Source organism: Asterias rubens, chromosome 6 (assembly GCF_902459465.1).
Source record: "Asterias rubens chromosome 6, eAstRub1.3, whole genome shotgun sequence".
Taxonomy (NCBI): domain Eukaryota; kingdom Metazoa; phylum Echinodermata; class Asteroidea; order Forcipulatida; family Asteriidae; genus Asterias; species Asterias rubens.
The window spans coordinates 4648743-4661581 of record NC_047067.1 but is presented as its reverse complement, the minus strand read 5'-3'; the positions used below and the strand labels follow the sequence as shown (position 1 = coordinate 4661581).

Genomic DNA, 12839 nt, shown 5'->3' with positions numbered 1-12839 from the left:
CATTTGGACCCTTTCGGTACAGAAAAAATTTAAAAAGTTCACAGATTTACAAATAATTTACAGGGTTTACAGAAGGTAATGATGAAAGACTTCTCTTGAAATATTAGTCCATGAAATGCTTTACTTTTTGAGAAAACGGTAAAACAATATAAATTCTCGTTAACGAGAATTACGGATTTGTTATAAACACATGTCATGACACGACGAAACGCGCGAAAACAGGAGTGGGTTTCCCGTTATTTTCTCCCGACTCCGATGTCCGATTGAGCCTAAATTTCCACAGGATTGTTATTTTATATATGAGTTGTGATACACGAAGTGTGGGACTTGGACAATACTGGTTACCGAAAGGGTCCAATGGCTTTAAGGACCGTGGTTATGACCGATAATATTTCACTATTGACACAGGGAGAGGGTGATGACATTTTGTAAACATGCCTTGTGATTTGATGTATATTATTTTTCGTCGGAAATTTGATATAAATGCTGGTTTATACCCCTTGTGATTCTTTCAATTTTGTACACAAATAAGTATACAAATGCTGGACTAATCCCTTGTGATATTTCAAATTTGACTAAAATGTTATTAAGAGGTTGGTTTGAGTGACTCCTTACAATGTTTTAACAAAAAAGATTGATTAAAATGCTAAACTACCCCCTTTTATTTTTGAAAATGTTGGACTCGTGATATTTCGAAATTTTACATACACAAAAAATCCTTAAAAAGCTGGACCTATACCCATTGTGATGTTTCAACATTTTGACAACAGTTTGCTTTTAAATGCCGGACTGACCCGTGTCGTCTTTTCAATTTTTGACAAAAATTTGATTGAAATGCTGCATACAACTCCTTGCCATTTTTTAAACAATTTGACCAAAGATGTCATTAAAATGCTGGTGATTGTTCAAATTTTGAATAAACATTTTAATAATTTTAACCAAAATCTCATGAAATGCTTGACTTATACTCGTTGTGATTTTATAAAATGTTGACAACAGTTTGAATAAAATGATTGACTACTCCGGATTAAATTTTCAATTATTTTAAATTTGTTATTGAAATGCTGGAATCAACCCTTGCCATTTTTGTCAATTTCAGGCCTACTGTTGATGAAATGCTGGACTTACCCCCCCCCCCCCCCTGATCGAGGGTGCAGGAGTAAACAACAAAGAGGAGCTAATCAGGTGTTGCAGGATAGAGTTGTGTGAAGTGTCTGACATCGAGCCCGACTCAAACAAGCGGCAATGCGACAACTTCGGTCGACTGAGTGAGTTACCCTTGCCATTTTTTGGAGGCCTATTTTTGATAGGCAACCGATTGAGCTTACATTTTCACAGGTTTGTTATTTTATGCAAATGTTGAGATACACCAACTGTGAAGACTAGTCTTTGACAATTACCCAAGAATAGTGTCCACTGTCTTTAAGGCTTATTTGTGATGAAAATGCTGGACTTACCCCTTGCCACTTTTTCAATTTTAGGCAATTTTTTGATGAAAATGCTGGACTTACCCCTTGCAATTTTTTCATTCTTCGGCAATTTTTTGATGAAAACGCTGGACTAACTCACCCCTTGCCATTTTTTCGATTTTAGGCCTTTTTTGATAAAAATGCTGGACTTACCCCCTTGCCATTTTTTCAAGTTTAGGAAATCTTTTGATGAAAATGCTGGACTTACCCCTTGCAATTTTTTCAATCTTCGGAAATTTTTTGATGAAAACGCTGGACTAACTAATCCCTTGCCATTTTTTCGATTTTAGGCCTTTTTTTTGATAAAAATGCTGGACTGACCCCTTGCCATTTTTTCAATTTTAGACCCATTTTTTGATGAAAATGCTGGACCGCCTTGCCATTTTTTCGATTTAAGGACCTTTTTTGATGAAAATGCTGGACTTACCCCTTGCCATTTTTTCAATTTTAGGTAATTTTTTTTATGAAAAAGCTGGACTAACCCCTTGCCATTTTTTTCAATTTGAAGCATATTTTCGAAGAAAATGCTGGACTTACCCCTTGCCATTTTGTTCAATTTTAGGCTTATTTTTTATGAAAATGCTGGACTAACGCAATGCCGTTTTTTCAGTTTTAGGCCTATTTTTTTATGAAAAAGCTGGACTTACCCCTTGCAATTTTTTTCCCAATTTAATGCCTTTTTTGATGAAAATGCTGGACTTACCCCTTGACATTTTTTCAATTTTAGGTAATTTTTTGATGAAAAACCTGGACTAACCCCTTGCCATTTTTTCAATTTTAGGTCATTTTTTTATGAAAAAGCTGGACTAACCCCTTGCCATTTTTTTCAATTTGAGGCATATTCTTGCTTTAAGGACACGTGTCACGACTGGGACTCGAACCCACAGTGACTGTGGGTTCGAGCCCCAGTCGTGACACGTGTGAGTGGGTTACGTACATGTATACGTTAATTAATATGTACGTACATGATCACTTATCGTGTAGTACACGCTAAGAGATGTTGTTTTTAATAATCATGAGGAGCTGAAGTACAATGTAAAACAAATGGGTACACATAATAAGGAAATTAAAATTAGTAAGTCGGGACAAGGACAAGTCGAAAAAGAAAAAAAAAGAAAAAAACACAAAACGGTTGCTCATCTGTAGTTTTGAAGGGAAAACACGTTTGTGATACATTAAAGTCTTAGGGTGCAAAACAATATCTGGGAGTCCCCTTTTGTGTTATCATGTTGCAATCGATCCATCTCGTGAATTTCAGCGGTGGTTGGATGGCTTTAGCTGCATCCTGAGGCAAGGTTAATGCCCTTACTTGGAGCAACATTTGACTGGACGAGTAGGGATGACTTCAGTAAAAAAAAAAAAAAATGACTTGGGATTCCCCCGTTTGTCGCAATCTCAATCTGCACGCAAAAACCTTTTCCGAGAAAAAATGGGAGGGGGTTGGGATAGGCCTAATTTGAGAAAGGCACGGAAATAATATTCCCCAATCACTTAAGCGTCGACTCTAGATCATTCGGCACGAGGGGGCGCTGTTAGGCTTTTTATGCACCGTGATCGTGAACGCAGCCAGCTCGTGAAGTGCTGTCCTCTTTTTCAAACTTTGAAAGAAAGACAAACAGAGGACAGGCTTAGTACACAAAGAACTATAAACAGATTAGGAGAAAATCATAATTCAGTATTTGACATACTCACGGCCTTGGGGGGGGGGGGGGGGGGGGGGGGGGTTCGCGAAGAAGAATGAGGGGTTTCGGAATTTAATTGACTTTTGGCTTCGAATATCTGATTAAACCAAAAGTCTTTTTGAAAGCCTGGGACATGAATTGTGAACAAAACGGTATTTGCGACTCCCTGGTCCTGCAACGAGAATCAGTTAGTGCAAAGTGGGAGAGGGTTGGGGCGTGGTTATGACCGATAATATTTCACTATTGACACAGGGAGAGGGTGATGACATTTTGTAAACATGCCTTGTGATTTGATGTATATTATTTTTCGTCGGAAATTTGATATAAATGCTGGTTTATACCCCTTGTGATTCTTTCAATTTTGTACACAAATAAGTATACAAATGCTGGACTAATCCCTTGTGATATTTCAAATTTGACTAAAATGTAATTAAGAGGTTGGTTTGAGTGACTCCTTACAATTTTTTGTACAAACAAAAATTGATTAAAATGCTAAACTACCCCCTTTTATTTTTGAAAATGTTGGACTCGTGATATTTCGAAATTTTACATACACAAAAAATCCTTAAAAAGCTGGACCTATACCCCTTGTGATGTTTCAACATTTTGAATAAACATTTTAATAATTTTAACCAAAATCTCATGAAATGCTTGACTTATACTCGTTGTGATTTTATAAAATGTTGACAACAATTTGAATAAAATTATTGACTACTCCGGATTAAATTTTCAATTATTTTTAATTTGTTATTGAAATGCTGGAATCAACCCTTGCCTTTTTTGTCAATTTCAGGCCTACTGTTGATGAAATGCTGGACTAACCCCCCCTCCCCCCGATCGAGGGTGCAGGAGTAAACAACAAGGAGGAGCTAATCAGTTGTTGAAGGATAGAGTTGTGTGAAAAGTCTAACATCGAGCCCGACTCAAACAAGCGGCAATGCGACAACTTCGGTCGACTGAGTGAGTTACCCTTGCCATTTTTTGGAGGCCTATTTTTGATAGGCAACTGATTGAGCTTAAATTTTCACAGGTTTGTTATTTCATGCAAATGTTGAGATACACCAACTGTGAAGACTAGTCTTTGACAATTACCCAAGAATAGTGTCCACTGTCATTAAGGCTTATTTGTGATGAAAATGCTGGACTTACCCCTTGCCACTTTTTCAGTTTTAGGCCTGTTTTTATGAAAATGCTGGACTTACCCCTTGCCATTTTTTAAATTTTAGGCAATTTTTTGATGAAAATGCTGGACTTACCCCTTGCAATTTGTTCAATCTTCGGCAATTTTTTGATGAAAACGCTGGACTAACTAACCCCTTGCCATTTTTTCGATTTTAGGCCTTTTTTTGATGAAAATGCTGGACTTACCCCTTGCCATTTTTTCAATTTTAGGCAATTTTTTGATGAAAATGCTGGACTTACCACTTACAATTTTTTCAATCTTCGGCAATTTTTTGATGAAAACGCTGGACTAACTAACCCCTTGCCATTTGTTCAATTTTAGGCTTATTTTTTATGAAAATGCTGGGATAACGCAATGCCGTTTTTTCAATTTTAGGCAATTTTTTGATGGAAATGCTGGACTTACCCTAGCCATTTTTTCAATTTTAGGTCATTTTTTTTTATGAAAAAGCTGGACTAACTAACCCCTTGCCATTTTTTCAATTTGAGGCATATTTTCGAAGAAAATGCTGGACTTACCCCCTCGTCGTTTTTTTAATTTTAGGCATATTAAATCGAAGAAATTGCTGGACTTACCCCTTGCAATTTTTTTAATTTTACGTCCATTTTTGATGAAAATGCTGGACTAACCCCTTGCCATTTCTTAAATTTTAGGCCTATTTTTATAAAAATGCTGGACTTACCCCCTGCAATTTATTTTCAATTTAAGGCCTTTTTTTGATGAAAATGCTGGACTTACCCCTGTATTTTTTTTAATTTTAGGCCCTTTTTTGATGCAAATGCTAGACTAACCCCTTGCGATTTTTCGATTTCGGGCCTATTTTCGAAGAAAATGCTGAACTTACCCATTGCCATTTTTTAAATTTTAGAAAACTTTTTGATGAAAATGCTGGACTTTTCCCTTGCAATTTATTTCACTCTTAGGCCCTTTTTGATGAAAATGCTGCACTAACCAACCCCCTTTCAATTTGTTCAGTTTTAGGCCTATTTTTGTAGAAAATGCTGGACTTACCCCCGTGCCTTTTTTCAATTTTAGGCCTCTTTTTAATGACAATGCTGGACTAATATTTTTCAATTTGAGGCCTATTATTTATGAAAAAGCTGGACTTACCCCTTGCAATTTTTTTAAATTTTAGGAATTTTTTTTAATGAAAATACTGGACTTACCCCTTGTCATTTTTTCAATTTTAGGCCTATTTTTGATGAAAACGCTGGACTTACCCCTTGACATTTTTTTCAATATAAGGCCTTATTTTGATGAAAATGCTGAACTAACCCCTTGACATTTTTTTAATTTTAGGCACATTTTTGATGAAAATGCTGGACTTACCCCTTGCAATTTTTTCAAAATAAGGCCTATTTTTGATGAAAATGCTGGACTTACCCCTTGCCATTTTTTCAATTTTAAGCCTATTTTTTATGAAAATGCAGGACTTAACCCTTGCCATTTTTTCAATTTTAAGCCAATTTTTGATGAAATTGCTGGACTTACCCCTTGCCATTTTTTCAATATAAGGCCTATTTTTGATGAAAATGCTGGACTTACCCCGTGCCATTTTTTCAATTTAAGGCCTATTTTTGATGAAAATGCTGGACTTACGCCTAGCCATTTTTTCAATTTTAGGCCTATTTTTGATGAAAATGCTGGACTTACCCCTTGCCATTTTTTCAATATAAGGCCTATTTATTACCACATACGACACAGAAACACTTTGGTTTGATCAACAGAGTGGCCTGTGCAGCCTTTTCTTTGTTCATGCTGCAATGAGCTAAGCCATAACAAAATGCTTGTATTTCATAAAACTTAACCAGATCTCCGGCAGTTGCCTGCCATCCGCAAGATCATCTAAAGTGTGTTTAATGCAAACCAATAAGCTGAACTGATTCCCGGTAGTCGCATCACCCGCGAATCAAAAGTAATAAAGCGGTAATAAAATATTTGAAGCACAAAGTTTTGGCCTCAAATTGATTTTGATGAAAATGCTGGACTTACCCCTTGACATTTTTTCAATATAAGGCCTATTTTTGATGAAAATGCTGGACTTACCCCTTGACATTTTTTCAATATAAGGCCTATTTTTGATGAAAATGCTGGACTTACCCCTTGACATTTTTTCAATTTTAGGCCTATTTTTGATGAAAACGCTGGACTAACCCCTTGTCATTTTTTCAAATTTTGGCAATTTTGTAATGATAATGCTGGACTTACCCCTTGCAATTTTTTCAATTTTAGGCCTATTTTTTATGAAAATGCAGGACTTAACCCTTGCCATTTTTTCAATTTTAAGCAAATTTTTTATGAAAACGCTGGACTTACCCCTTGCCATTTTTTCAATTTAAGGCCTATTTTTGATGAAAACGTTGGACTTACCCCTTGCCATTTTTTCAATTTTAAGCCTATTTTTGATGAAAATGCTGGACTTACACCTTGCCATTTTTTCAATATAAGGCCTATTTTTGATGAAAATGCTGAACTTACCCCTAGCCATTTTTTCAATTTTAAGCCTATTTTTGATGAAAATGCTGGACTTACACCTTGCAATTTTTTCAATTTTAGGCCTATTTTTGAAGAAAATGTGTGGACTTACCCCTTGCCATTTTTTCAATATAAGGCCTATTTTTGATGAAAATGCTGAACTTACCCTTAGCCATTTTTTCGATTTTAGGCCTATTTTTGATGAAAACGCTGGACTTACCCCTTGCCATTTCTTCAATTTGAAGCCTATTGTTGATGAAAACGCTGGACTTTACCCCTTGCCATTTTTCATATTTTTGGTGAAAATGCTAGACTTACCCCTTGCTATTATTCTGTTCATTTTTGAAAAGAAGGAGTTCTCCATTAGAAACTTTCAAAGTCACTAGGAAACTTTCAGAGCGTCACCAAGGCCAAGACCAAGGGCAAGACCAAGGCCAAGACCAAGGCCAAGACCAAGGCCAAGACCAAGGCCAAGACCAAGGCCAAGACCAAGGCCAAGACCAAGGCCAAGACCAAGGCCAAGACCAAGGCCAAGACCAAGGCCAAGACCAAGGCCAAGACCAAGGCCAAGACCAAGGCCAAGACCAAGGCCAAGACCAAGGGCAACAGAGGTCTCTACTTGCCTTTGTGGCCTGCCTGTAGTTCCAAACCTGACAACCTCACTTAAAATAAAATCTCACAAATGTAGAAGAAACAAATTGTAACCACAAATGTTTGCATCTGTTCAAGTATTTATTCATATAAAACACCTTTAAATTCTTTCAGTTTTTAGCATACTTAAGTACAGAATATATTGGACGGAATGTTGTAACAGTTTACTATTTTTACAATATATCTTGAAAAGGCAACACAACGGAAGGAAACAAGTATTTACATACTATGTAATTATTGAAAGAAAAAGTGTATTAAAGGGATGAATTCATTGTTAAAAAATTAAGATGAGTGTTGGCAACTTCAATTACTAAATAATTAAACACACAGATTTGTGCAACAAATTGTTTCAATTGATGTAGCAGGTGCACGAGAGACTCTCCCCCCCCCCCCTAATTCACAATGTGACAAGCACTGTACACGTCAATGACCACCATCTTTGATGTGTTTTAAGAACACTGGAAATATGCACGCGTGCAAGCGTGACTCTCAGCCAATGGTAGCTCATCAAACATGGCGACCGATGGACCATATTGCAATCGATCTATATAATCTCCATCTATGGCCCTTTTGGAAACCACGGTGTCTGCTTTGGATTCGGCTTCAAGTTCCATCCTCGCATCCATCCTGAGCGCGTACGCAAAACACGTGCAATTGTCAAAACAATCGCACTCACGCTAGCCTGAGCTGAATACACTGCCAAGGTTGTGGTTTCGAAAAGGGCCTATTTGTCTTATGAGACCAAAAGGAAACCACAATTACAGCTGATTACAGTAGGGGTATAAACCTAAATACTGTAGGATTTCCCAGCCACATTTTAATAACGTGTTCATTCAATGTATTGTAGAGTCTGAATCCTCCAGATTAGATATAAAAGGGGATTAACAACTAAAAGTAATCACTCAATTTCACTTTCCAAGCATTCTGCCTTAAAAGATGCAGTTAAGTATAAAGTATCGAAAAAGAAAACAAAAAACATAAATTTGCTCGCACTTGTAAAACTCTTGTGAAATTGAATGACATAGTCAACATTTTCAGTTAAATTGAAAGCCAAAGAAAAATCTTTCCTTTAACCTAAATTTTGTTAATAGAAAAAAGGGGAAGTAATCAAACCAAAGATCAAAATCGGTCAGACGTTTATCTGAGAAATCTACTTAACAAATTAATTTACTAAGCAAAAGTCACTGAACAATTCTTCGCTTAATGAATTGGTGTGCTTTAACTGTTCTATGGGCACAAGTTAAAGGAACACGTTGCCTTGGATCGGTCGAGATGGTCTTTGAAAATCGTTTGTAACCGTTTGTTATAAAAATGCATACGGGTGGAAAGAGGTTGTGAAAGTGGAATACAATGATCCACACAAGTATCACTCGAAATTGCGTAGTTTTCCTTTTACCTCGTCGACAAACACGGTCGGCCATTTATGAGTCAAATTTTTGACTCCCATAAATGGCCGACCGTGTTAGTTTGCAAAGTAAAAGGAAAACCACGCAATTTCGAGGCAAATCGTATGTGGATCATTGTAGTCTACTTTTAAAACATCTTTCTAACCATATGCATTTCATAACAAACAGCTTTTCAAAGACCAACTCGACCGATCCATAAATAATAAATACTGATCTTGTCTGCTCAGAACTACAAGGCCACAGTGCAAAGCGCATGCATCTGATAATTCTTTTTGCATATTTTTGATCTCCTGGTAATTGGGATCTATTGATCCAAAGTGGTCTTCAAAGTAAGTGTTTGGCAAAAAGAAACATTCACTTTCACAGTTTTGTTGATTTGATTTTTTTTTCTTCAAACTTATATGCATTTAATGAACTTTTGATAATTACAAATACCAAATAGCCATTAGTGACCATACAGTTCTGCGCAGACAATCTCTCAGTCCAGTTTAAGATTGATTTCTTCCTGTTAGTATTTACCTAAGCACTTCCCTCACACATCAGTCCTCCTTTTGTCTCCCTATTCATTGTTTACCCCTTGCTGTTTTCTGTATGCTTTCTAACCTCACTGCTTATGTTACACTTAGTTACCTGTTCATGTTTCTTGTGTTGTCATTTAGCCTTCGAGAAAGACTCTGCTAGGGTCGAAACGTCAGGCCATTAACTATTTTTGCACTCTTCTCATCAGTAACGTTAAATTCTATATTGGGCAAAGACAAAAGAATAGAGCAGGATCGAGTATAGTCTTATCACTTTGCCAAAATATATGAAAGTCGTTAACGTGATCTCTGCATGCTAGGCACATGTACACACACCCAAGCAAGCCCTAGCTAGGCACATGTACACACACCCAAGCAAGCCCTAGCTAGGCACATGTACACACACCCAAGCAAGCCCTAGCTAGGCACATGTACACACACCCAAGCAAGCCCTAGCTAGGCACATGTACACACACCCAAGCAAGCCCTAGCTAGGCACATGTACACACACCCAAGCAAGCCCTAGCTAGGCACATGTACACACACCCAAGCAAGCCCTAGCTAGGCACATGTACACACACCCAAGCAAGCCCTAGCTAACCTAATTTCTGTTTACCCAACTACAGTGGCAATCTATCTACATACAAGCATATGGCTTCAGTAGTGTACAGAGAAATCAAAGCTAAACAACTCTAGCAATCTTAACCAAACTTGCATACTTTTCTCATTTCTATGAAACTTTGTAAAACTTGCTATGGATTTAAATTAAAGGCAGTGGACACTATTGGTAGTTACTCAAAATAATTACCATCATAAAACCTTTCTTGATTACAAGTTATGGGGAGAGGTTGATGGTATAAAACATTGTGAGAAACAGCTCCCTCTGAAGTGACGTAGTTTTTGAGAAAGAAGTAATTTTCCACGAATTTGATTTCGAGACCTCAAGTTTAGAATTTGAGGTCTCGAAATCAAGCATCAAAAGCACACAACTTCGTGTGACAAGGGTGTTTTTTTTCTTTCATTATTATCTCGCAACTTCTACAACCGATTGAGCTCAAATTTTCACAGGTTTGTTATTTTATGCATATGTTGAGAAACACCAAGTGAGAAGACTGGTCTTTGACAATTACCAATAGTGTCCACTGCCTTTAAGGAATATCTATAATTAATCCAAAACCAAATCATCTAAACTTAACATCAGAATATCCTTTCAGAATATAGTTTCACAACAAACAATAACAGAAAATATCAGTGTCAAAAGGAAAATGAGCAAGATCATGTCATGACCTAAAGTGATTACTTTTACTCTATGGTGATAACTTCAAAAAATAAAATACTCTTCCCAAATAAGTCAATTCAAGTCATCTATACTTCATGTGAACAATGGAGATATAAAACTTGAACCTAAATTGGAAGAAAGAAAGGTCAGTAGGCCTACAAACTGTATTGGGCAAAGTCAAAAGAATGGAGCCGGATTGAGTCTTATCACCTTGCCAACATTTATGAAAGTGAACAGACACACTCAACATGTGGCACTCTGGTGTCTTTGGCCAATACCATTTTTTACAGAGGGGTGACACATTCTAAAAACTAAAAATTCTTGGAGGGTCTTTACATTCTGCCGGAGCATCTTCCTTCTTTTCCTCTGCTCCCTCTGCTGCCGCGTCTTCTTTTTGTCCCTCGCCCTCCTCGGCAGCTGGTTCCTGTTTCATCTCCTCTGGAATTGCACTCTCTGCCTCAGGTGCTGCCTCTTCACTCGGCTTGTCATCTAATTGGATCGGAGGAAACAATAGTTAGTTTCAAACTTGACACGTTTAAAGGAACACGACATTACTTAAAGGCACTCAGTCGTTTCCACCAAACTCCGGATTAGTCTTATGATTTAGGACGAGTTAAGTTCCGTATCCATAAACATTAGGACGCATTGAACCCATCTTAAAATAGGATGAGTTACTCGCTAGGTAAACTCAGAATAGGACTAATCCTAGCGTTTTGTGAAATCGGCTGCTGGACACCTATGGTAATTATCAAAGGCCAATTTTCTCAAAAATAACGAACCTGTGGAAATTTATGGTTCAATTGGTCATAGAAAACACCCATGTTGCACAAGTTTGTGTGCTCTCAGATGCCTAATAAAAGTCTTCAAGCCTGAAATCTTTTAGTATTTGAGTGAGCAATTACTGCTTTCTAAAAAACTATGTTACTTCAGAAAGAGCCGTTTCTCACAATATTTTATACTATCAACAGCTCTCCATTGCTCATTACCAAGTAAGTTTTCGTGCTAACAATTATTTTGAGTAGTTCTCTAATAGTGTACAGTGCCGGTGAGGTTTGCCGTAGCACCAAAATATCTTTTAAGTAGTGTTCGGTCTGAAAAAAAAAACCCAGTGGTTGACAGCTCAACGTTTCAATCAGTATGCTCTCTGATCGTCTTCTACAATGTAGCTGAACTCCTCTGCTAGATAGTGATTAAGTACTGCCTTGGAGATTAAAGGCAGTGTACACTATTGGTAATTACTCAAAATAATTATTACCATAAAACGTTACTTGGTAACAAGTAATAGGGAGAGGTTGATAGTATAAAACATTGTGAGAAACGGCTCCCTCTGAAGTAATGTAGTTTTCGAGAAAGAAGTGATTTTCCACGAATTTCGAGACCTCAAGTTTAGAATTTGAGGTCTCGAAATCAAGCATCTGAAAGCACACAACTTCGTGTGACAAGGGTGTTTTTTTTCTTTCATTATTTTCTAGTAACTCTGATGACCAGTTGAGCTCAAACTTTCACAGGTCTGTTATTTTATGCATATGTTGAGATACACCAAGTGAGAACACTGGTCTTTGACAATTACCGATAGTGTACCTTCCCTTTAACTGGTAGTCAGGGTAGGTTGGATGATGGGCAAAGGCAGCTAACAGGAGCAGGGGTCAATTTCACAAAGGTAGTCCTAACTTAGGACTAGTCCTAAGCAATGCTAAGAGATAGGACTGGTCCTAAGTTAGGACCAGTAACTCATCCTAACTTAGGACTGGTCCTATCTCTTAGCATTGCCTAGGACTAGTCCTAAGTTAGGACTATCTTTGTGAAATCCACCCCAGGATTTATCTCAGTGAAGCGTGTAGGCTAGAGCTGTCACTATACCTAAACTGAAACCCCCACCCAGTGGGTTTCAGCTTAGAGTGGGTTTCAGCTAGGTTTAGATATATAACATTATTTGAACTGACTCTGAGCTGGGACTAAACCTAAACTGAAACCCACACCCAGTGTGTTTAATTTTAGAGTGGGTTTCAGTTTAGGTTGAGATATATTACATTATTTAAAGAGCCAATAAAGGATGATCTCAATATGTCAACTATTACCTTTTTATGGCCAAATAGACATCGTAGATACCGGTTAATAACCATTGTACACTCAAAATTTGCATTTAGTCATAAATAACTCGAGTCAAAAATGCACC

At 37.3% G+C, this 12839-nt stretch overlaps 1 protein-coding gene across 1 annotated transcript in view; it reads right to left on the bottom strand.

Annotated features, from left to right (window-relative positions):
- Positions 1-9503: 9503 nt before the first annotated feature.
- Positions 9504-12839, bottom strand: part of LOC117291522 (thioredoxin domain-containing protein 3 homolog) — a 28016-nt gene continuing 24680 nt past the window's right edge. Inside the window, exons 21-22 of the mRNA XM_033773298.1 lie at positions 11000-11152; positions 9504-9605 (exon numbers count right to left, since the gene is read on the bottom strand). Of these exons, the coding sequence (XP_033629189.1) occupies positions 9604-9605; positions 11000-11152 (155 nt within the window). The 3' untranslated portion in view covers positions 9504-9603. The remainder of the gene's footprint in view (positions 9606-10999; positions 11153-12839) is intronic.